Here is a 27,031-nt window from a genome sequence, read left to right as displayed (position 1 = left end):
TGGAGACATTGAGGAAACATCTGCTCCAATGCAAAAGAGACAACATGATATCAAAGGATGAATATGCTTTTCTATGGAATGAATCGCCCATAATGCCATCCATATACTTTCTCCCTAAAACCCACAAGGAGAGGACACCAGTCCCAGGACGCCCGATAATATCGGCAATTGAAAGTGCCAGTGAGCACCTATCTCAATACATTGACTATTATCTACAAGATCTGGTGAAAGAATTACCGTCGTATGTAAAAGAAACAGGTGATTTTTTAACTAAAATTATCAACATTGAATGGGAAGACGACATGAAATTGATAACAATGGATATCGAATCCTTATATACTTGCATAGATCATCAAGTGGGATTGAATGCAGTCAAACACTTCCTATCGACCAGATCCATTGAAAATTATGAACACAATAAAATGATCATGAAAAGTATTGAATGGTGCCTAAATAACAACTACTTTGTATTTGGAAAGAAGATGTATAGACAATGCAGAGGTGTGGCAATGGGGTCTTGCTTCTCCCCCAGCTATGCCTGTTTAGTGGTTGGCTGGTGGGAGGAGCAGACGTTAAGACAAGAACTTGCCTTAAAACATGGAGACCACATAAAACTGTGGTTACGCTTTATAGATGATGTCTTTGTTTTGTGGAAGGGGAGCAATGAAAGTGCTAATGATTTTATATGTGACATCAACGCAAATCAGATTAATTTGAATTTTACTTCACATATAAGCTGTACTGAAGTGGAATTTCTTGACACCAAGATATATATAGAGAATGGTGGGATGAGAACAACTTTACATAGAAAGCCAACTGCCGGCAACTCTACGTTGCATGCCTCGAGTGCTCATCCTAGACATTTAATTGAAAGCATTCCCTACGGAGAGCTTCTCCGAATGAAACGCATATGTAGCAGTGAGGAACAACAGAACATATGCATGCGAGAAGCAATTGAGAGATTCCGTAGAAGAGGTTATACGGCACATAGTCTACAAAGGGCTTTGGAGAAAGCCAATAGTAGACCCAGGGAATCATTGTTGGGCATTAACACGGAGGAAAGTGAACCACGGGAAAGTGAGGAGACTCCCAATACCCCAAGACTTATTCTAACTTATAGTAGCCAGCATCGCCAAATTCGGTCTATAATCAATCGAAATTGGGCGATAGTGCAGACGGATGCAGTTATGACACCAGAGATACCCGATAAACGCACTATAACATATCGGAGGGGTATTTCTATGAAAAGCCAAATAGCTAAAAGTATCCCAGACCTCAGCAGTAAAAAGAAACTGACTCCATGGCTACCTGAAAAACAGGGATTTTACAAATGCTCGTCATGTCGGGCTTGTAAATTTGGGGTGACAACCAGGAAGTATACCACACCATTTAGCCCGAAAGAGTTCAAAATTCAGGGGTGCTTTGACTGCAAAACCGAGTATGCAGTTTATATCCTGACGTGCACTTGTGGGCTCAGGTATGTGGGAAGTACCAAGCAGCAGGTGCACGTCAGGATTCTGCAACACTTGCGGGCTATTGTCAACAACGACAGTACATACCCGGTCGCGAGACACTTCAAAGCCATCCACCAAAACAAACTAGCGGATTTAAAATATTTTGTCATTGCTGCAGTGAACGACAATCCGCGAGGTGGGAACCGGGAAAAGAACTTGCGTCAGTTAGAATCTAAATTCATTGTGGAATTAGATAGCAGGCACCCAAATGGATTGAACAACACAGAGGATCTGCATTATTTCCTCTGATATTCTATCCTCAAATATTAAATATCCCCTGTGTACCTCCAACCTTGTATACTTCTGAAATTTTGAAAATATAGCTCCGGCCCCCGTCTTTTTTGTCTCAATACTGTTTTTAGTCTTTCACATTACAAGTATAACTTATTTTTTCCTTGTCATTTTTAAAAACCCATGAATGATTTATAAATCATAATAGTAAGTAGTATATATTGAGTGAACTTTAAAAACTATCACATTACTTTTTGCACTTTATTAAGGAAATTCCTGGATGCTGCTAAAAAACAATGTAAATTTGCACATAGTTTGTATTTTTGCACATTGCGTATCTTTGCACATAAATTTACCAGACTGTCAGGAGTTATGATGTTCACCAATAATGAAATCAGGAATTCATACCGTGATAATTGTATAGAATTTTAGAGTGTCGATATTTTTAATAGCTTATTACTATTTTTATATTGTATTCTGTACATATGAAGTGTCTGTTTTTGCCAATTGAAAAACAATAGATATATATTTATATATATTTTTTTGCACAATACATTTTATCAATGCATATATTTATTTATTTATATCCATTGGGAAATATATGGTGAAAAATTCAACTAAAACATCTACTTAAATGAAATCAATGAAATTGGTATTATACGTGCATCACGCTATTTTACATTATACTGCATTTAGGCTGTAATGTTGTGCAAATCATGTGCAATCTTTTGAATGAGGTCTCTGAAACTACGAGTCCCAGCATGCATACCTGACAAGTAGTTTCTTCATCTCTATATATCACATGGAGGGGGTGAAAGCATCACATTTTGAAAAAAACTGTATAAAAACTAAAAGTGGACTACGTGTTTGTAAATTGTGAAAGAATACAAAGGTATTCGAAACGCGTCTGACGATTTGGATAAATAAAGACCTGCATTTTCCACGATATTTGGAGTCTGTTGTTCATCCTTTGGCGGTGTGCCGGCTGGGCACTGCAGAGAGGAGTGAAGGTGCTGAGATATATATATATATATATATATATATATATATATATATATATATATATATATATATATATATATATATATATATATATATATATGTGTATATATATATATATATATATACACATATATATATATATATATATATATATATATATATATATATATATATATATATATATATATATATAATTTGTGAAAGCAGTTTCCAACCTACAAAGTTTTACAATCCAATGATCTTGCAGATAATATGTTTCATGAGACTTCTCCTTTTCTCATATGGTTGGAAAACATGTTACAATACTTGCTATTTATTCAAGTCAGACATTTGCTGTACATTTAACAGAAAGATATTTTACAAAATGTCAACATGCATCTCACAAAAGCATTAGTAGAGTAACAAACTACATTTGTTTGTTTAAAGTGTTTTTGAAGAAACACATTCATGAAAGCCCAGCGTTTCCTGTTTACATTTGTATCCATTCAGTTCATCCATTTGGGACACCCATATTTCCCAGTATTTACAGAGGGTCAAAACAATGCAAATCCCCTTTGCACTAAGTTTCCTGCTTGCACAATCTCAAATGGAGAACAGAGAAATTGAGTGAGCTGATCTTGTCATATCTTTTTACTGGTTACATAATAAGAGCAAGAGAGAAGTTAGAACTCACTTTACTCATTTGAAAAGGTAAGAAAGTATCAGAGACATGTAGCAAACGTGGTGCAAAATCAGTTTGCTTATTGTAATGCCTTGTCTAAATATTTATGAGCAGTTATTTGGCCTATAATAAGTTTAGTACAAAACTTGTGGGTCCCATTCTTTATAGCGGAAGCAGACAAATTGGAGACAAATGGATCTTCACAAATGTTTGACTGGTGCAGAATGTTACATATCTCCAATTAATAGTTTTATGAATAACAATGCATGTGCTGCCATGTTAAGCTCCTTTAAACCTAAATAGATCCTATTCTATTGATAATTACAGTTTATCTGTCTAAACATCGCTCAAAAGCACAAGGGTGCTGCTCAGTGCGCATACCCCTAAAATGCAAACATTCCAAAACCTTTGACAAAGGGCTCCAAAAATATATATACCCCATACTCATAAATAATTGCATTCCTGTACCTGCCTGGTTTTCTATACACATATCACTCTGGTTTGCAGGACACAGTTGAAAGTTTTGTATTGTTTGCGCTATTATCTTGTCACTAAATGTAAACTTAAAAATTCTTGCAAGATATGTTAGTTAAAATAAGTGACCAAATTAAAATTTGATTCCAAAGCTGCCCTCTGATTGGTGCAAAGGGCAAATAGGAATGCCAAGTGGGCTGACAGTCTTAGCCATTTACAGCAAAAATATATTTGATTTTAACATATTTAATAAGGGTTTTTTGTAAGGCATGGTGAGCATTAGGATATGTACGCTTCTCAGGCGTGCAAGAAGTCTGTGGCGTTTAGCTAGCAGTGGAATGCAGGCACTGTTTGTGTGAGAAACCAGAAGTCTTGCATTATATGTTGAAAATATTCATTTAATGTTTTCATAATTCTCTCCTCTAGCTGACTGGCATGATGTCTGCATCGTGTGCCAATATTATTGAATCCAGGCTGACAAGAACCAATGGCATTGTAAATTCAATTGTAGCACTTGCCACAAACAAAGCTCATGTGCAGTTTGATCCTGAAGTTATTGGCCCACGAGATATAATCGGAATCATTCAGGTAAGTCACAGAATGAAATGATCACGTTGATGATGAAAATATGCAGTTGCACATAGGCTTTGACTTTGAGACTACAATTGCCAGAGAGTCTAGTGAAATAAATATGTTATTAATGCAGAGAGCAGTATGTCACACATTCAACTTTCTTATGGTCAATGACTGATACTTGACCTGACCAATATATCAAACCTGTCTATCGGTTTGACTGGGCACATTTACATTTCTAATTCTAGACTCATAGGAGATTTAGTGAGAAAGTTGAGGGGTGGTAATAGTTGTGTTCAACATAATGGTGTCGGGTAAGTGTGGGTACATTATCTAGTTATGCATTAAATTAGAAAGGACAATAACAGTGTTTCTCTGAAAAGACAATGACAGTCTTCTGTGCAGTCTGGAAGGGCGATGACATTCTTGTGTGTATCCTGTAGTAGAGTACACATCACTTTTGTCTTTTGATCTATTACATTTCCACGAAACAAATAAAATATTTGGAGATAGCTGATATTTTATAGATACTTGTTAGAAGAGATAGTGTTGACTATGTTTAAGAGAGTTTTGATAATTTATAGTGAAATGTTATGCTCAGCATATGTGGTGGCTTTCAGGAATTGTATTGTGTTGGCAAGTGCTTACATGGTCAGTGGTTTGATGATGTGCTAAAATGGAATGGGTGTGTGGGATTATGTGATTTGTAAATGTGGGTGCTCATAGCATCTATGCATTGTCTGATTATATTGATTTTGTTAAGAGTATTGTTTTAATGGCAAAGGATTTTCAAGTAAATGTGTAGGACAACAGCTGGTACAAGGAGGTTAATGTAGTGTTTAACCATTTGGGGCAAGGAACGGAGCACAATGTCAGTATTTAATCCCGAATGAAAATACCCTGTTCTTTTCTGCAGAATCTATTTCCCGAGCATATGCTAAAACTGTGAATACTTATTTTCCTGTTTTACTCATACTTGAGTTGATTTCATAGTGTAAGGTTGTAGTGAACTTGTTTGAGACAGTACATTCTGTGCTTGTTTAAGCTGGGTGCCATTCATGGACTCCTTGTAGGTTTGAATGTTTTTAAATACCAAGTCACAGTTATTGAACAATGACATATTACAATGCATGCTTGGGGTTGTCTGTAAAACCTTAAATACAGCCTTGAGACTTCTCGTATTACAGGCAAAGAGTTTATTATAGATTTATTATAGATTTTACAATTACCAAAGACAGGTCATATCTCAAATACTGAGTCACTTTTTCTTATTACCTGGTTTATCAGTAGTACTTCTTTCTCGCGCTTTTTCACTACTCATTCAAAATATTACCCATAATATATTTTGGTTATGTAAAAGTAAGTACATTCACAATTTTAAAGGTCTCTTAAATAATTGAAATTTGCATTGTACAAATATTACATTTTTGGTTGTGTCATGAAACATTCATCAATGTAAAAAAAGAGGTCCTGTAATCATTGCTTAATATTCGTTCATCCATGCTTTCAAAGGAGAAAGCCTTTCTAATCATATTTAGCATGGAAGAGATGAATATCGTCTTACCTGTTCTTCACATGATACGTGATATTGCAGTGAAGTTGAAATTGGCAAGGGTGGCACAGCTCCCAAAGAAAGAGAAAATGATGAGAGGAAAAAACACTCCTATGCTACATGTCATATTATCAAAAGAGTAAACACTTGACTTGTAGAGTAGAAGTTTTTCATAGTGGAAAAGATGTAAAAATGTCAGTCTTTAAAAGAGAATATTTGAAAATGAACACAAGAGTTTTAACCCCTTCCGTGCTGCCTTTGGCCATTGCCGACGGCAGCACTACCTCCCCAGTGCTGCCTTTGGCCAATGGCCGATGCTGCCCCACCCGTTTTGCGGAAGTGCCGCACTGCCGCAAAATCGCGGCCGCCGTAAACGGGTTAAAGATGGGGTCTTTAATTCATCTGAGTTAGCTACAACACCAATGTGACTGAGTTTAAAATTGATTTTTGTCAAATATACCCGAATGTAGGACTTTGCAAATAATTAAGGTCTGAAGAAGATCTAACATCTAGCTCCTGGTCAAAAGACACATTAGAAAGTTAGTGATCTGCCTACTAGTGATATCATAATTGTATTAACTTTATACCAATTGAAGAAGAACATCATAATAGCAAATTATCGTTTCCTGTTGTGGCTAAATATGATATCAACTCAGTATGTGGTCCTGCAAAATAACTTAAAAATCTATGCACATTTTGCCTGAGTAGCAATAAAGATGATAGCACTATAAGCCTTGAAGAATCAATGTGGTGAAAAAATATATAATTGCAAGAAAACAAAAAACTAGCTTTGAAAATCATCAGAGCAAGTCTTAAAGTCTTCACACATGGGTAGAAATGATGTCATCGTCAACAAGGTAAGTTAAATAACTTACAGAAAAGTGTTTCATAAATGGCTTGATTAAGTTCCATAAATGAGGATGTTATCATATCTCTGAGAAATAGTTGTTAGGTGAGACCTACATTGTGTTTTCTTCACTAGACAGATACATGAGTCAATAACACGCCGTAAAGGCCTATCCTAACAAGTATCAATGAGTTGTGAGGTTAGTATTTTATGTCAAGTGTTTTTGTCAGCAGTTCTGAAGGAATTGAGTTTGTATGCCCATGATACTAAATCTATTAGGAAAGCTTGATGGGACACTTTGAAATCCAAGTTAGACTTTGTTTGCTCAACGTGTTGCATATTCATGGTCTAGCGCTGTTATGCTGTTCTTTGAATGCTAAATCAGCATTACATAATTTAAATTGGAACGTGGCAGACTTACATCTCTGTAAGACATACTTTACTTTTAAGATTTGTATCTTCAAATCCAGGCCGCGTCTTTGGCCCATTTCTGGCTTATTCCAACTTGCTGTTTGTTTTCAGGGAAATAATAGTGGTCTCAGAGTACATTTTTATCAGTAGAGCAAGGATGTTGTTTTATGGCTTGCATGCATTGCCAATCTTCCTATGATCTGGGACTTTCATATTTTAATATTACAGACATTTTGGGAGGTATTGAATAGGACTGATGAACATGGTTATTTTGATATTCCGATTTGAGTAATAGACAATAAATCAAATCAAATCAGCTTTATTCGATTTTAAGTCATAAAATCATAAAAGCACATTAATAAAAAACAATTAAAAAAGAATACATGTTTCCCGCTTCAAAGGTAGTATAAAGTACAGAAGAAGCAATTCATGTAAACAAGCAGTAAAACATTATTAAAAAAACATTATCCTTTAATAAAAATACGCAAACACCAAATTTTTATAATAGTATCACATGGTGTTACGAAACCTTATAACACGTTTTAAAAAAGCAGACACAGCCAGGATTATATATTCATTTTCCAACATTTGCAGTTTTAAAAAAGCTATTTTACATTGCTTCAAATTCCAGCTTTTTAGTATGGTCAGCAAAAACATTTTCCTGGGAACAACATAATATTTATAAAATAAAGTGCAGTGCATTGTGGTTAATCTGGAAGTTTCATCGCATGGGCATAATGGATGGAGTATTGTCGAATCATTAATATCAGGAATTGTAACCTTCCTGTAAAAGGAGCCACAGCGAAAACGAGACAAAACATGCGTGTAAAGCCACTCTCTACACATATTAAATAAGGTTGTAAACCCAGACAAGTGGACATCAGCTGATTTGCCATGACCGATTTTTTTTCTTTCTCGTTGAGCCACCGCTTGTTTTCCAAGTAATTCATACAATGAGTCTTAAGGGATTTTCTAGGGACACTTTCCAGGCTACTAGGATGATAAAAGTATTCTGGGTGACCAATCTCACTTGACAGATTTTTTATATAGTTAATCCAAGGCAGGTTGGACACCCCATCCAGTTTAAGGCAATCCTTAATTACATCCATGTTAAATCCCGTCTCTAACGACACCCATATCTTATGCCATAAAAGCAAGGGAGTGGTCTTTATAATGTCAGAAATGTAAGCTAGACCAAGTTCCTTTTGGCAACAGTAAGTTGAGTTCGAACAGGGGACTGCCAAGAGGTAGCGCAAAAAGCTGTTTTCATGTCGTTGAATTTGGTCTGTGGGTTCTATGCCCCATAAGCCTGCCCCATATGTCCCTGTGGAAATACATTTTGCCTTATAAATTGCCATTAACACCGGAACAGGTCTCCCGCCTAATTTTTTTGAGAAATTAATTACAGCGCCTCTGGCTCTCGAGAAGATCAGGCTTCTGCTATTCATGCCGCTTTCCATGATCCCTTCCTATCAAAGGTTACTTAGGTAGGAAAATGTGTCCGTGTTAGCAACTTTCTTATTTTCAATAAAAATGTCACAAAGCTTTCTAGCTTTTAAACCATAGACAATATATGAAGCATCAATTGCCGTAAATGTCACAAGTTTGTTCATGTCCCACTAGCTTGATTTAGCATATACTGTATACAAAATAATTACATGCACAGCATAATTGATCGAGAGCTACTCAATTTCAACTGGTGAACACCCCCACCCACTACGCCGGCCACACGCTTGACCCCGTCTTCTCCTCCAGCAAGCACATCTCCTTCAGCCACTCCGCCGGACTTCATTGGACGGACCACAGCTGCGTCCACTTCAGCTTCAGAAGAACCACGACCCACCACCACCCGCAACCGGTTCCTCGCAGGAACTGGAACAAGATCACCGCCGACCAGCTCACCACCTCCCTCAGCCAGAACCCTCCCGCCAGCACAACGGACCCCAACGAAGCAGCCAGCAACCTCACACAGTGGATCACCAACTGCGCTGACAACCTCGCACCACTGAAGACCCCTCCCAGCAGACCCGGCAGCAAGTAAGCCTCCTGGTTCACCGGCGAACTCAAGAACTCCAAGAAGAACTGCCGTACTCTCGAGAAAGCCTGGAGCAACAACCAGACTACAGACAACATGACTGCCCTCAAGCACGCCACCCGCAAACACCACCAGCTGATCCGCACCACCAAAAAGACAGCATTCAAGAAATGACTGGACAACAATGCCCACAACAGCAAGGAACTCTTCCGCATCGTCAAAGAGCTCTCCAACCCCAGCGCTGGAAACAACGACATCACTCCCTCGCAAGATCTCTGGGACTCACTTGCCTCGTTCTTTCACAGCAAGATCGCCGACATACACAACAGCTTCGGCGCACAGACCACGCACCCAACTACCGAGCCAACGCCACCCACCACCATCCTCCGCGCCTGGACCCCGGTCAGCACCGAAGACACCACCCGCATGATGAACACCATCCACTCCGGATCACCAACCGACCCCTGCCCCCACCACGTCTTCAACAAAGCGGACTCCATCATCGCACCCCAACTCCGGGACATCATCAACTCCTCCTTCAACACCGCCACTTTCCCGGAGAGCTGGAAGCACGCCGAGCTCAGCGCCCTCCTGAAGAAACCTACAGCGGACCCCACCGACCTCAAGAACTACCGTCCCATCTCGCTCCTCCTTTTTCTTGCCAAGGTCATCGAGAAGACCGTCAACAGACAGCTTGCCGCCTTCCTCGAGACGAACGGATCCCTCGACCACTCGCAGTCCGGCTTCTGAGCCAACCACAGCACCGAGACCGCCCTCATCGCAGCCACAGACGACATCAGATCCCTGCTCAACAACGGGGAAACAGCGGCCCTCATCCTCCTGGACCTCTCCGCAGCGTTCGACACGGTCTGCCACCGCACCCTAGTGCAGCGCCTCAACAACATCGGAATCCAAGAGAAGGCACTGGAGTGGATCATCTCTTTCCTCACCGGAAGAACCTAGAGTGTCCGCCTTCCCCCGTTCAGATCCGAGGCCACCGAAGTCATCTGCGGCGTACCACAAGGATCATCACTCAGCCCCACCCTCTTCAATGTCTACATGAGCCCCCTCGCAGCCATCGCATGCCAACACAACCTCAACATCATCTCCTACGCCGACGACACCCAACTGATCCTCTCCCTCACCAACGACCACGCCACTGCCAGAACCAGCCTACAAGAAGGGATGAAAGACGTCGCCGAGTGGATGAAGAACAGCAGCCTGAAACTGAACTCAGACAAGACGGAAGTCCTCATCCTGGGATCATCGCCCTCCGCCTGGGACGACTCCTGGTGGCCCCCTGCCCTGGGCACCGCTCCCAAGCCAACGGACCACGCACGCAACCTGGGCTTCATCCTGGACTCCTCCCTCTCGATGACCAGACAAGTAAACGCCGTCTCGTCGTCGTGCTTCAACACCCTGCGTATGCTCCGAAAGATCTTCCGGTGGATCCCAGACGGTCACCCAGGCACTCGTCACCAGCCGACTGGACTACGGAAACACCCTCTACGCCGGAACCACAGCCAAACTTCAGAAAAGACTCCAACACATCCAGAACGCCTCCGCACGACTCATCCTGGACATCACCCGACACAGCCACATCTCCGGACACCTGAGAGACCTGCACTGGCTCCCCGTCAGCAAGAGGATCACATTCAGACTCCTCACCCACGCACACAAGGCTCTCCACGACCTGGGCCCCAGGTACCTCAACAACCGCCTGACCTTCTACACTCCCACCCGCCAGCTACGATCCACCAGCCTCGCCCTCGCCGCCGTTCCACGCATCCGCAGAGCCACCACCGGAGGAAGGTCCTTCTCCTACCTGGCGGCCAAGACATTGAACTCCCTCCCCATCCACCTCCGGCTGACCCAGGACCATCTATCCTTCAGGAAGCAACTCAAGACCTGGCTTTTCGAGCAGTAGCAGACCCCCCCCCCCCCAGCGCCTTGAGACCCCTCCGGGTGAGTAGCGCGCTAAACGTGTTTCATGGCTGTGGCATGTGCAAAATGATTGATAGGGACAACCATTAAGAAGGAAATTAACATGAGGTGCCACCTCTCACAGACCATCAAACCATTGACATCATTTTGTAATCAGAACTAGAAACTGTCTAGTATACTTAACAAGCATTGGGACATTAATCAAGCTTCTAAAGTTGTAAAGGACATGTGACAAGAGCCGCACTGCTGTGCTATGAATGCGGACTAATGGCTTAGATGTGTCTCCCCACTTGAGGTGACATCAAAGCCTGAGGCTGTCAAAGAACTTGGTGGGATGCAAGTCATCTTGTGCTAAAAAGTGTCTGCAGCACTGAGGAAACTGCAACCACCATCCAAAGTCGAACTACAGCCTTGGTTGCGCGCCTGCTTTTTTGGGTGAGGGCTTTGGGATTGGGTCAGAGGTAGACCCAAGCGGGAATATATTCTAGAATCATGAGCACAGCAACCCCTGGTGTGCCTTCTTCTTATTCGTGCTAGCACTGCCACGACTTATCCCAGGTTATGGGTGCCAGAACTCAAACATAAAGTGTGATCCTGTCGGCTGGGTGATGGAGCGAGATAGAAAACAAAATTTTGTTTAAACTCGCAAAGTCACATTTCCATAACATGAATAAAATTATTAATGATTTGTGATATGTCGTGCTAATACAACCTAGATTAAACTTTACACGTGGGGGGACTAACATGTGTGCTCATAAACGTGCATAAATGTTGCATCTTTTTGTTCGTGCAAAATAATAAAATAATTTATTGTTTTTGTTTTTGTCATTACTAACTGCTGCATATTTAAAATAAGCATGTGCTTGTTTTGCTTATTCTTGTCTGTATGATGTCATTTCTACTATTCTAGGTGCATATGGGTCTCATAGAAAAACGGAGACTGGTAAATATAAACGCTGCTTTATTTGTTTGCAATGGCTAGGTAACATTTTGATTAATCGGGTGGGTTAATTATTTAGTAAACCATGGGGTGGATACAGAATATACTTTATTTCTTACATTAATACTTTTCTTGTGTTTGTTTTATACTAGAAATCATAAGTTGCCTGCTTTTGAGGCCTAGCTATTTGAGCCGCAGAAAAAGAGCTAATCCATATTTCTGCAGAAAGTCACGAGACGCCCATTCTGAATTAAAACGTTTATTGAAGCTGCATTCACAAAGCAAAAACTGATGAGCTGACATCATTCTGTCGGACATGGCCAAGGTCGAAAGTGAACTTTTTGTCAGTCCTTAACTTGGCATCCGCGGAAGTTGCTCTGAAAAGCTATGGAAGCTGCGAGGATGATCTGTTACAAAGTTGCAATAGCAGGAAGCCTCTGGCTTCACGTGGAAGAGACAATGGTCTTTGTAAGACATGATTTTGTGGAACTTTTTAAGAATCGGGTGACATGTCACTTGTCACTTTCAGCCAATGGGACGTCGAGTATTTCTGAAAACTTTCCTTTGCTAGTTTAGTTAGCGTAGAAAGGTATAAAAAGTCATGCCCTTAGGGTTGGGCTGGCTGCTGCTTTCTGACTTTCCGATGAGGGTGATGTGCTGCTGGACTTTGCGTGGAGCACGTAAGAATCCTCAAAGAACTTTACTTTAATTTCTATCTATTTAGCTCAGTTAGGGAAATAGGTTTTAGAAATGCTAAACTTTATATAATTTCTTTAAATTTGATTAAATTGCTTAAATTGTATTTTTCCATATTTCTTACTATCATGCTTGCTTTATTGCAAATAAAATTTCATTTATAAAACTTACAACTTATATACCATAATCTAGAAAATAAAATCTTACTTTTGACAAACAAGCTGGTCTTGGTTATTTAGAAGTATAGGTTACCTTTAGCTAGATCACGTCGCCTATGGTGGTCGTTTAAATGGTTGGGTTTTATTCTAATGACAATATTCTTTCTGCAAATGTATAAATATGTTTATAGTTTGTAAATAATGTGTATATAGATTTATTTGACCACCTGATTCAGTAGGCCCAAAAATATATCAGGTTCATAAATGGGTCCGTGTATAGTTTAGAATTTTGTTTATAGGTTATGAAATTGGGTAGCGTAGTTTATGATATATTTTCTATAGCCCGCTGGATCAATTATCTGGTAGCAGAAATTGATGGTTGCTAAGGGGTAACCAAGGTAACATGTTGGTTGCTAAGGATTACGTCATGGTATACAAATAGGATTAATGTTTTAACACTTGTTAAGTTCGTTTTTCGTGCCTATCTGTAAGCTATACCGGTATAGATTGTGTGGCGAGAAATTAGTCACGCAAGCCATCTGTTCGTTTGTAGTGATATCGCCGAGTATCACAAGAGGTATCGCCGTGTACCATAGTGTTGTCGCCGAGCAGCACAGTTTTAGGGCTAGGTCTGAATCTTGTATAGTGAGGATTTTCTAAGAAATCAAAGCAGCATGAGAATAGGGACAAAGCGCCTTCCATAAAACTCACTGTAATGAGACTATTAGTTATTTCCGAGCTTGAGTGAAGGGTAAAATTTAACGTCGGTGCATGATTATCTATAAACAGGTTAGAGTCCTGTACGGGTACATGTTTCATATCTATAAACAGGTGAAAGCCCTGTACGGATAACGTCGTTATTTTGCTAACGGTGCATGATTTCTATAAACAGGTGAGAGTCCTGTACGGATTTCGTGTGTGTTTGAAATTAGGGAATTTTCCGTGTAAAAGTGCGAGTTTGAATTGTATTCTATGTTCAAGTGGAACTCTTAGAACTTTCACTTCGCGGTGGGTTCAGAGCAAAGCAAGTTCATAATTATACGTGTTAGAAGGGTGGGGTAAGGTTACTCTACTAACAATTGAATATTATCCTTAGTGTGAATAGCGCCGTCTATTCCGAAGTGTGGATACTTGAATGTATGTAAACTATCCTAAATAGTGAAACGAACAGATGTTGTCTTTATAGTCATTGTTAAGAATTAATTAACACTGAAAAGTGTTCTTAAAATGGCGCTGTGAAAAGATTTTGTGAAGGAGGGGTAAGCGCCAGGAGTGAGAAGCGAGAAACCGCAGCTGCTGTGTACGTCACAGAGCCGCGCTGGGATTGGGTGACCTACGTCACAAACTGTATTCTGATTGGCTCCTGAGTCTCTGACGGCCTGTGAGCTGATTGGTCCTTCGGAAATTCTCCAAATTTATTGGTTGAGCAGAAAAGTGACGTAGCTCAACTGCCATTGGCTTGTTGGTGTGTTTCGCGCACAGATTGGTTGTTTTACGGAACATCCCGGAAATATTTTACGAACGATTTTGTGAATTAAATTTAACTTTTAAAAATGAGTTATCATTTTAAACATGTTGAGAAAAAGACAACATTATTTCAGAAATTTAAGAATTTATTTTCACCTGACAAGAAAATCGAAACGCGAGGTGGTAAACTACTTCATAAGTATAAAACACCTGCAGCGTACATGGAAGGTGAATACGGATATCATACTGTCTTATGGTTCGACAGTTGGAAACGTTATACTAAAAACGATGGTGTTTTGACTTGGCCTGATGATGGTTCATTTAATGTAAGAGTTTTAAGAAACTTACGAGAGAAAATGAATGCTCTTGTTCCAAAACCGAGACCAACTCAATTTGAAGCTTTAGTTGAGTGGGAAGATGAGATGTATCAGTTACAAAGAGAAGCTAGTGGAATTAAAAGACCTTCTAAAAATCCATCATGGAAAAGAGAAACTCATGAAGATAGATTACGAATGTGGAGACAGGGAAACATGAGTGAAGGATTGTATTTAATTCATGAAATGGTAATGGGTTCTCCTACAGGAAAATCTATGGAAAGTGAATCTGAGGATGCAATTATGGAAGAAATATATACAACTGCTAAAAATAAACAGCCTAATCAGCCTTTGAGACCTTCTAGATCATGGTCTACTCCGGTGGTTTCTACTGAAACTTCACCGAGTGCACCTCCAATTAGTGAAGCTCCTAAACTTTATCCAAATAATTGTGAAATCACTGAAACTCCTAGAAGACCAGAATTTGAGAATGCTCGAAATGAGGGTAGACATTTTTCAATGACTCCAAGAGCAAGGGAACCTCCAAAAGAATATACAAGAGAGACAAGAAATGTTGAGGATGATGATTATAATGAATACTTAAGGTCTAAAGAAGAATTAATTAAAAGAATGACAAAAGGCATGGAAGCTGTTACAGTTCCAGTAACAATAGGTCCTGTTCAGCCTGTATTTGAACAAAGAAATACAAACAAAACTGGATTAACTATTCCTTTAAATACAGAAATTCAAAAGCCTGCTGAAAAATTTTATTCAGATTTGACAGAATTAAACACTTCTAGATCGAGAATGCCTGATTTAACTTTCAATGAGGATTTATCTCCAAAAACACCAATGGGTGCTATGTCAGATGTAGGAAGTCCTGAAGTCAGGGTAACTACACCAAAGCTTGATGTGGCCAAATTAAAAGCAAATATAGAAGAATTAATAATTGGAACAATTGGCCCAGATAGTTTAAATTACTATCGGGATGATGAACTACTATTCATTTGCAAAAGTATTCAGTGGAAAACGAAAAATAAATATGATCAATTAGAGGATCTAGCTGCAGAACTTGAAATCGATGTGAGTAAACAAAAGAATTTTGCAAAACATTATAGATTAGATTTCTCAGAAAGCGACATTGAGAGTTTGAACTCAATGGGAAGAATAGTTCACATTAAAGATTTGATTGTGTATATCAAAAAGCTAGGAGAACTGAACAAATGGAGAGTTAAATGGACCAAAAGAAAGGAAGATGAAAGATTAGAAAGAATGTCAAAACAATTTCCAATGAGAGAAGTTGCAGGTGGAGGATATGTTCATGTCCCATGGTCGAGACAGGACATTCTGTTATTCACAAATGACTTTCCAAAATTAAGAGAGAAACCTGTTGAGTGGTACAGGCAAGTCGATAGATTTATCAAAGTGTCAAAAGTTCTGTGGATTGATTTGGATGGATTTTTTGACATTGTTGTTCCATCTGATCTTTGGACAGAATGTAAAATATCTATTAGTTGGCCAAAAACAGAACCTGAGCGAATTAAAGAAACAGGTGCCCCAAATCCACTTGTAATGGATTTTTATGAGAAAGTAATTGTTTGGATGAAAAACAAAATTCCACCCAAAGAAGTTGATTGGGTTAAAATAGAAAGAACAGAGCAGGAAACAAAAGAATCAGTTCATTCTTTTTATGAAAGGCTACTGTTAATCTTTAAACAATACAGTGGTTATGAAAAATTAGATGAGAAAGACATGAGTCATTTTATCTATAGATTTGTTTATGGACTAAAACCTGAAATTGGAGAAATGATCAGAACTAGTATTGTCGGATGGCAAGCACTATCTATAGATGATATTCTGAGAAAAGCAAAATATTGTAGCGATGAATTAGAAGTAAAACAGAAGAAGCTAAAGGAGAAAGCCATGTGGGCACAGGTAAAGGTAGCTGAGCAACAGATTGCCAGCATGGGAAATAAGAACACTAATTTTGTTCAAACTGGAAATACGAACCAGATACAAGGAAAGTTTAAAGGTAATAATTTCCAAAAGAAATTTAGCCCAAAGATAGAAGAGCTGAAACAAAGATTACCTTGTTTTAATTGTGGCGAAATTGGACATTGGAGGGACGAGTGTCCTCATCCTCCTAGAAACTTAAAGAATCCCTTATTGAATCCACAGATGCAGAATGGTGTTAACGTGCAGCAACAGCTACAGATGCAACAGGGGTTAAATGAATTTAATATTCAGCGACAATTACAACAACAGCAACAACAACAGGTGAATAATCGTCAGGACCAGTTGCCACAACCACCTTTTCCGAATTGTGGGGGAGTTCAAAAATATAATCCAAAAGTGGGATTTCAGGGATGTGAACAGGTAATAAAACCACAAAAACAGCAAAAGCAGCAAAGGGTTCAAATGCAAAATGCTTCACAACAATTTTTATTAGCAGAAAGTCAAGACAGCGATTCTGATGATTATTGTTGACGGTGCCCGAGAGAGGAGGAAGAGTGTGTTGTTGGAGCCACTCTTGAGGTTGACCAGTCTGGTCCTTATGTAAACGGGAAAGTTAATGATGTAGACATCACTTTTCTAGTGGACACTGGTGCTACTCGTTCTACTGTTAGATCAGTGGAAATTGAAAACCTACCTCTCTCTGGGGATACCATCCAAGTTGTCGGAGTAAGTAATCAGCAAATTAAAACAGACTTAACTGATCCAGTACCAGTTGAAATTGGAAATTACAGAGACAAACACAGATTTGTGGTTTGTAATAGTAGTCCAGTAAATCTATTAGGTAGGGACATCCTATGTAAAATGAATTGCAGAATATATTGTTCTCCTGAAGGAGTTGAATTACAAACAATGGAGGAAGATGGTTTGTATAGAATGACAATGATGATGATGGAAGCAGAAGAAACAAAATTGTTTCCTGCATTTGAAGAAAAGGATTTACCTGAAGAGCTAAAGGAAACAGTGAAATCTGAAATATGGGATTTTACTGGGAATGAGATGGGTCTGATGAAAAACGTAGATCCTGTTAAAATTGCATTGAAGCAGGAAATAGAATTTCCAAACACTCCACAATATAAAATGAAAACTGAGACAATTGAAGGTATTACACCTGTAATTGAAAAATTAATCAAGCAAGGTGTATTGAAAGAAATGAAGAGTAGCTCTTGTAATTCACCAATTATGGGAGTTAAAAAGGCTAACGGAACATTTAGGATCGTACAAGATCTGAGAAAGGTTAATCAAATTGTTATTCCATGTTGTCCTGTGGTTCCAAATCCAGCAGTAATTCTATTTCAGATTCCATATGATGCTGAATGGTACACAGTCATTGACCTTTGCAATGCATTCTTTACTGTTCCTCTACACCCAGACAGCTATGAAATCTTTGCTTTCAGATTCCAAGGTAAGACCCTTGGATGGACAAGAATCCCTCAGGGCTATACAGAAAGTCCTTCAATCTTTAACGAACTGTTAAAAAGATCATTAGAAGATTTAGACTTACCAGGTAGGTCTACGTTGGTGCAGTATATTGATGATTTGTTAATTGCTGCAAAGACAAGAGAAAATTGTGTAACAGACACAATAATTCTGTTAAATCGCCTTGCAGAAGAAGGACATAAAGTGTCCCCAGCAAAACTACAGTTTTGCAAACAAGAAGTAAAATATCTTGGTCACAGAATTGCAAAGGGAAAAAGACAAGTAACAATAGAGAGAATAAAAATGATTCAAGCAATGTTACCGCCAAGAACACAAAGACAGGTCAGAATGTTCCTGGGAATGGTAGGTTACTGTCGACAATGGATAAGTGGATTTTCAGTAATTGCGAAACCACTACAAAGACTGACCAAATCAGATGTAAAGGATCCAATTATTCTCAATGATGCTGAGATGGAATCTTTTGAGAACCTGAAAAAGAGCTTATGTCAAGCTCCTGCTTTGGGTATGCCAAATTATGAGAAAGATTTTGAACTGTATTGCAGTGAGAGAGAAGGATGTGCATTATCTGTGTTAATTCAGAGACATGGGAACCTAAAGAAACCTATTGCATATTTCTCTGCAGTTCTTGATCCAATTGCAAAAGCATTACCAGGTTGTTTAAAAGCAGTTGCAGCTACAAGTATCAGTCTTGAACAAAGTGAAGGAATCATTATGGGATTTCCTGTAAAAGTTTTTGTGCCTCATTCAGTTGAAATATTACTGACAAGAGGTAAGACTCAACATTTAACAAGTAGCAGATTGACAAAGTATGAGAAAATCATACTGGGAGCAGATAATGTTTCAATTTCAAGATGTTTGAATCTGAATCCTTCTACATTACTGCCTGATTCTGAAATTGTTGATGACATCGAGACAGAACATGAATGTTTAGATGTCATGGAATTCTGCACAAAACCAAGAAAAGACATCAAAGACAGACCTTTGCCTGAATCGGATTTTGTCTACTTTGTAGATGGCTCATGCTTAAGATCCGAAGGTGGTGTCTTGAAAGCTTCATACTCAGTTTGTACAGTCGAAGATGTTGAAGAGGCATCATGTCTTGAAGGAGTTCGTTCAGCACAAGTGGCTGAATTGATTGCTTTAATTCGTGCATGTGAAATATCAAAAGATATAAGAGTTACCATCATTACTGATAGTCAGTATGGGTACGGAGTTGTGCATGATTATGGACAACTCTGGTCACAGAGAGGATACATGACATCAACAGGGTCACCAATTAAAAATGCAGTTTTCATTAGAAGATTAATTGAAGCAATACAATTGCCAAAAGAAATTGCCATAGTCAAGTGTGCAGCACACACTAGAGGGACTGATTATATTTCCAAAGGAAATGCCTTCGCAGATGAAACAGCAAAGTACTGCGCAAGGAAAAATTATTCTTACAATCGGAATAGAAGTACAGAAACTGATTCAAATTCATTAATGCTAACAACTATTGTAGAAACATGGAATGAGATTAGAGATTTACAAAACGAAGCAGATGATGAAGAAAAAGATCAGTGGTTAAGATCAGATTGTAGACAACGTGATGAAGATGGAGTGTGGGTTTACAAAGATGGGAGAGTAGTTTTACCAAATTGCATGATTTCTGACATGGCCAGATTATATCATGGTCCTGCACATTTAGGAAGAGATTCTATGGTCAGACTGTTTAAAGAAACATGGTTCAATACCAAGTTTAGAACCATTGCAGAATCTTTTTGTCAAAGGTGTTTGTCATGCCAACAAATGAATCCAAACAGAAAATCAGTGGTGGGGACAGGAATAATTGGTCGAGAGGGTGGTCCCTTTACCAGGTTACAAATAGATTTCATTGAAATGCCCTTACACAACTGTTTGAAATATGTACTTGTAATTGTATGCTTGTTCTCAAGGTGGGTAGAGGCTTTTCCTACAAGACATTGTGATTCAATTACAGTAGCAAAACTAATGCTCAGAGAAATCATCCCAAGGTACGGTTTTCCAGTCACTATTGAGAGTGATGGAGGAAGTCATTTTGATAACAAACTGTTGAAATTAATTTGCGAAGCTATGAGTATTGAGCAGAAAATACACTGTGCATACAGACCAGAGGCATCAGGTGTAGTTGAACAAATAAATGGAACTATCAAAAACAGAATTGGGAAAATGTGTCTAGAGACAGGAGTGAAGTGGACTGATGCTCTTCCACTTGTTTTGATGTCAATAAGAAGTACACCAGATAAAAAGACAGGTTTGAGTCCTCATGAAATTTTGATGGGAAGAGTTATGAGGCAAGCTTTTGTACCTGTAGGTAAACTGTTGAGCATAAATGACAGTGCAATTTTGGATTACTGTAAAAGGTTATCTGATATGGTAACTTCTGTATCTAATCAGGTGGGAACTGAAGCACAATCAAATGACAAAGTTTTGACACATGATCTGAGACCTGGAGACTGGGTCAGAACGAAAGTACATCGGAGGAGGAATTGTCTATCTCCTAGATGGCAGAAACCTAGGCAGGTAATCTTGATCACTACTAATGCTGTAAAGTGCAGAGGATTGAAGCGTTGGATTCATCCAAGTCATACTATTCCAATACCAACTCCTGAGAATTCTGATGTTGAAAGTGATACCACAGATGACTCTGATTCTGAAGCAGAAGACAGAACAGAAGGTGAAGTAATTCCAGATTCTGAAGATCGACAAGAAAGTCGACATCTGGAAATTGTGCCGGTGAATGGAAATCTGGCAAGAAAAGACTTAGAAATAATTGAAATAGATTCTGAAGGTGAAGAGAATCTGTTAAAAGGAAAGATAACTGAGGATTCGGTTGTCTATATTGAAGACAAAGAAGCTGAACCAAAAGAAGTTTCAGACCAGGAGAGTATCGAAAGGCAGAGAACAAGCTCTGAAGTAAGGAACAAAAATCCGAAATCTGGGAAGCTAAAGGTAATTGAGGAAGAGGAGGAGAACGAATTACCGAGTACCAGTGATGGAAGACAAAGTGAAGTTCCTGAAGGAGTGAAATTGCCATATAGAGAAGTTCCTGAGTCAATTGAAATTTCAGACTACGAAACTGAGGAAAGTGACGTGGAAGGTGGAAGTGAAAACAGAAAGAAAAGGACTTGGAAATCAGAATCGAATAATTCTGAACCAAAGAAAAAGTATGTGAGAAAAGCAGACTTCTGGCCTGGTGGAAGGTTGAGAGTGAGATTAATCAAAAAGCCAATAGAACAAGTTGAAGAAATAAGTAGTCAAAAGAGTCCTGGAACAGAAGTTGGAGTTGGGAGGAAAATAGAAGTGATATCAAGAAAAGGGAAGAGAATAATTAGACCAAACCAGAAATACAAGTCTCCTGAGTGGACTTACTTAGTAATTCCACCTGTTATAGACATATATGATAGTAGTGAAGAAGAAAACGAAATCCAAGAAATTAGTGACAATGATTGAAGTACAAAATTATTAAATTGGCATAAGGCTGAAGAAATCCTGTTAGTTGACACAAGGTCGAAGAAAAACTGTCTAGTAGAAGAAAACTTATGTATGACATAAGGTCGAAGAAATCTTGTTTAGGGTTATAAAAGAAAAATATATTTTAAAAGGGGGGTGTATATAAATTTTAAAATTTATTTTTATTTTTGAGGCTAAAACTAACCTAAAAATGCCTTACATTAAGGAGAGCACTTCAAAATGCTCTGTTTTTAAAAGATGCTGTAAGATGACTCTGGTATGTCTGCTCATTTTAGTTCTGCTCTGGTTGATACTAGCTGTGATTATACCTTTAGAAATGAATAGAGAATTACACAAAGTTAACTTAACAAGCAAAGCTCTAGTTAGCCAAACTAAACATAGTGCATCTGCTAAAGTAATTGATCATCAACCTAACATTCATCAAGATAAATCAATAGGTGATTTTTCAAGCAATACATTCACAAAGCTTTTGAGTGAATATGTAAAGGTAATGGATGCAAAGGATTGTTATGTGTGCGTTAAGTTACCCGCTTCTGTTTCTGAGGGAGTAACATATAATATGCTTCCTCTCACTTATGCTGTTACATGTAGTGTATTAACTAGTTTATTTTATCAAACTGGTCGTTTAGAATATTACTATTCAAATTATGATGAGATTTTTGCTAATATCAAGATTGATAATGCTTTAAATAAGCATAAGAAAGCTAAACAATTGAGAGAATATTTCCTTGTTACTAATGAACTCACTTATGAGTATGCTTACAAGAATAATCTAACATGTAAATTAAGTGCTGAAGGGAAGAAATTTCTGAATATGGTTGAGGAGAGAAGAGCAATTTATAAGAGAAATGAATTAGTCAAGCAGACTAAGTCATCATTCTGGCAAAAAGAGGATGAGAAACTAAATGGTAAAATGCTTGAAAATATTGCAATTCACATAGACAAACCTGTTAGTGGAAAGCTTTGCATTAGAAGAGATAACACACTTTTTGATAATTATTTTGTAGGTGCAAGCAACTGTGAAGATACTTATCAGATTATGGGAGGTTGGGGATTTAAAGGTGGAAAAGATCCTATCTTTCCTGGAATTTATTTTGTTTGTGGTGACAAAGCCTACTACAACCTTCCAGACCATTGGTATGGAACTTGTTATGTGGGAATTGTTTTTCCTAAAGTGTTTCATGTTGACAGAGATTCAGAAGGATTATTTAAAATCCATAATTATGTAAATAGAGCTAAAAGAGAAACTTTTACTGAAGTTCTGGGAGATATTTTTCAAGCTGTAATACCTTTTGTTGGTATAACCCTAAATGCAGGGAGAATCAGAAAATTGTCCACTATAGTTGATAGATTATCAACTGACACTGCTGATGGATTTCAATTAGTGAATGTTGAAGTTATTGCAATTAGATCCATGGTAATTCAAGACCGTCTTGCTTTAGACATACTCTTAGCAAAAGAGGGAGGAGTCTGTGGCATTTTACATGTCCAACATTGCTGTACATATATACCGGATGAAAGTAAAAATATTGAAATGTATATTAAGAATATTACACAAATGCATTCTGAAATAATTCCTTTAGAAGAAGAAGATTTTACTGGGAAACTTTCAAAAAGGTTTCAAGCAATTAAAAACTGGTTTCATAATATCGGAAGTTCAATTCTTGGCAAGATTCTGGCACCTTTGATTATTATAGTATTCATTTTTATTTTGACTAAAGTAGGTTGTTTGTTGCATAAAAGAAAGAAGCATTTGAGAGAAAAGAAGAGAATTTATAAACTCAGAAAAGAAGAGGAAAGGGAGATTGAGTTGCAGGAGTTACATAGAGAGCGTCATGTTAATTGCAAGGATTATGCTGAAACAGACTTTTAGGTTTACTAATACAATGAATTTGAATCGATTTCTTATAAATTAAATTTACCAAATTTTTGAGTGCTGGTGTGGTGATTTGTTAATCACCAGATGAGGGAGTTGATGGAGCGAGATAGAAAACAAAATTTTGTTTAAACTCGCAAAGTCACATTTCCATAACATGAATAAAATTATTAATGATTTGTGATATGTCGTGCTAATACAACCTAGATTAAACTTTACACGTGGGGGGACTAACATGTGTGCTCATAAACGTGCATAAATGTTGCATCTTTTTGTTCGTGCAAAATAATAAAATAATTTATTGTTTTTGTTTTTGTCATTACTAACTGCTGCATATTTAAAATAAGCATGTGCTTGTTTTGCTTATTCTTGTCTGTATGATGTCATTTCTACTATTCTAGGTGCATATGGGTCTCATAGAAAAACGGAGACTGGTAAATATAAACGCTGCTTTATTTGTTTGCAATGGCTAGGTAACATTTTGATTAATCGGGTGGGTTAATTATTTAGTAAACCATGGGGTGGATACAGAATATACTTTATTTCTTACATTAATACTTTTCTTGTGTTTGTTTTATACTAGAAATCATAAGTTGCCTGCTTTTGAGGCCTAGCTATTTGAGCCGCAGAAAAAGAGCTAATCCATATTTCTGCAGAAAGTCACGAGACGCCCATTCTGAATTAAAACGTTTATTGAAGCTGCATTCACAAAGCAAAAACTGATGAGCTGACATCATTCTGTCGGACATGGCCAAGGTCGAAAGTGAACTTTTTGTCAGTCCTTAACTTGGCATCCGCGGAAGTTGCTCTGAAAAGCTATGGAAGCTGCGAGGATGATCTGTTACAAAGTTGCAATAGCAGGAAGCCTCTGGCTTCACGTGGAAGAGACAATGGTCTTTGTAAGACATGATTTTGTGGAACTTTTTAAGAATCGGGTGACATGTCACTTGTCACTTTCAGCCAATGGGACGTCGAGTATTTCTGAAAACTTTCCTTTGCTAGTTTAGTTAGCGTAGAAAGGTATAAAAAGTCATGCCCTTAGGGTTGGGCTGGCTGCTGCTTTCTGACTTTCCGATGAGGGTGATGTGCTGCTGGACTTTGCGTGGAGCACGTAAGAATCCTCAAAGAACTTTACTTTAATTTCTATCTATTTAGCTCAGTTAGGGAAATAGGTTTTAGAAATGCTAAACTTTATATAATTTCTTTAAATTTGATTAAATTGCTTAAATTGTATTTTTCCATATTTCTTACTATCATGCTTGCTTTATTGCAAATAAAATTTCATTTATAAAACTTACAACTTATATACCATAATCTAGAAAATAAAATCTTACTTTTGACAAACAAGCTGGTCTTGGTTATTTAGAAGTATAGGTTACCTTTAGCTAGATCACGTCGCCTATGGTGGTCGTTTAAATGGTTGGGTTTTATTCTAATGACAATATTCTTTCTGCAAATGTATAAATATGTTTATAGTTTGTAAATAATGTGTATATAGATTTATTTGACCACCTGATTCAGTAGGCCCAAAAATATATCAGGTTCATAAATGGGTCCGTGTATAGTTTAGAATTTTGTTTATAGGTTATGAAATTGGGTAGCGTAGTTTATGATATATTTTCTATAGCCCGCCAAGGCAAAGATTTTGTTTTCCTGCTTGGTGAGCTGTGCAGGGCACATACTCCCTGTAACAGTTTGATCTCCACCGACCAGTTACATTTGCAGGTACTACCTTGCAGAAGAACTTTACAAACTGCACGAACAGTCAGGTATTATGGCACTGTCCACCAAGCAAGGGGATGGAAAGAGCGTACACCCACTTATTGGGAGAATTTAAATGCTGTACTGTTGGCAACAATGTGCTGCATGTTGCCCTCCCCGACAGACTCTCCCAGAATCCCCTCTCGGTATTTTACCACTAACGACTGTCCCAAAATTGTGGTTAGTGTCACCATTAATAGCACAGATAAAGGCCCTCTATACATTTTGTGTGGTGTTTTACTTGTGTGTAATGTAGTGTTAACATACATGTTCTTTTTCATAAAATATAGACTGATCATTAGTTGATGATTGCTGAGTTCTGAGTCTCTAACCTCACAACATCTCCTTGAATAAGGATTGGACTGATCAACTTCGCTAAAGGGGTGTACTTTGTGATCAGTTTTGGGACCACTAGTAAGGTTATACCATCGGGTGATGCTAGTTAATCGGTCTTATTCACTTGAACTGAGAATGTAATCCATTTTTTAAAGTCTGTTGCTATTTCCCTTATTACAGAGGACCGGTGACGTTTCGGGTCCCCTTAATAAGCTATTACAGTTGAGTTCAGAGGACACAATGTCGGCTGCCAGGGTAAAAGGCAGTTCACAGAGCATAATTATAGCTGCTGTTTAAAGAAGAAAGAATGGAACTGACTTTCTAATTAAGAAAATGTGATCAGCAGAAAGGAGATGATTATGGCAACATGTTTATTTTTCCATACTACAGCTCACTGTATGAAAGACAACATTTCTGAATGTTTCTACACAATCTGAGCCACATTTTCAAACTTATATCACTCATTTTTATTATCTTTTTTTACAAAAACTTCAAACTGCTTTTTGGTGCAAATTTCACAATACAGGTTCTTCTTTTACTCTTTTAGTCTGCAAAGAATATGAAAGCTTTACGCGTTTTGAAGGGAGGGTGATGGTATGTCGGTTTATAAGGGATACAGTATATTAGAACAATGTTGCAAGTCATCTCAGTAAACTGCTAATGTCGAAACAGATTCCAAAATTATTTTCATAGTTTTACCAAACCAATTGGCGATCTCCTTCAAGATGTACACCTGTTCCTTTAATCAATGATTGTGGTTCTTGGTAAACTGTGAGTGTCTTTCAGCGAATGAATGAGCAGCTCTATATATATCGGTGCATGTATTTCAAACCAATTACTCATTTTCATTATGGTATGGGCTGGGAATCTTATATTTGTTCTAAATTATACATGAATACAGGCATTCAGGTTGGTCATGATGAGCTACAGTTTGTCCTAAATGTATATGTACCCAAGCATTAATGTATTCTTAAGGAACTGTTTATGATTTACAAAGGGGATTTAAGATTGTCTGACATGCTGATAGGATTTAACTCTTAGTGCATGGGCATGTAACTAGTTTTCGTGTGTATTTGCCTAGAATCCTCCCCTATGCACTTCTCTTAGTTTGGTAAGAAACATTACCTCTAACATCATTATACGTAGCTCCCCAGTTTGTTGTATGATGGAAATTGATGACATTTACCACTTTGTTCTGTGCAGCCTTAAATTGGACAGGGATATGTTTTTTTGATGAGATTCGTGTGAAACAACATCATTCACTCCTATTTAGTACTAATCAATGTATGATGAG

The 27,031-nt window shown here is 38.2% G+C and overlaps 1 protein-coding gene across 5 annotated transcripts in view; it reads left to right on the top strand.

Moving 5' to 3' along the window:
* ATP7B (ATPase copper transporting beta) overlaps window positions 1-27,031 on the top strand; it is a 535,606-nt gene that overhangs the window by 283,236 nt on the left and 225,339 nt on the right. For all 5 annotated transcript variants that reach the window (XM_078657262.1, XM_078657264.1, XM_078657263.1 and 2 more), the window contains one exon: window positions 4,309-4,470. In XM_078657262.1, the coding sequence (XP_078513388.1) occupies window positions 4,309-4,470 (162 nt within the window). The remainder of the gene's footprint in view (window positions 1-4,308; window positions 4,471-27,031) is intronic.

The sequence above is a fragment of the Lissotriton helveticus genome, chromosome 8 (assembly GCF_964261635.1).
Source record: "Lissotriton helveticus chromosome 8, aLisHel1.1, whole genome shotgun sequence".
In the NCBI taxonomy this organism is placed as follows: Eukaryota; Metazoa; Chordata; class Amphibia; order Caudata; family Salamandridae; genus Lissotriton; species Lissotriton helveticus.
This window is presented reverse-complemented; position numbering and strand designations above follow the sequence as displayed.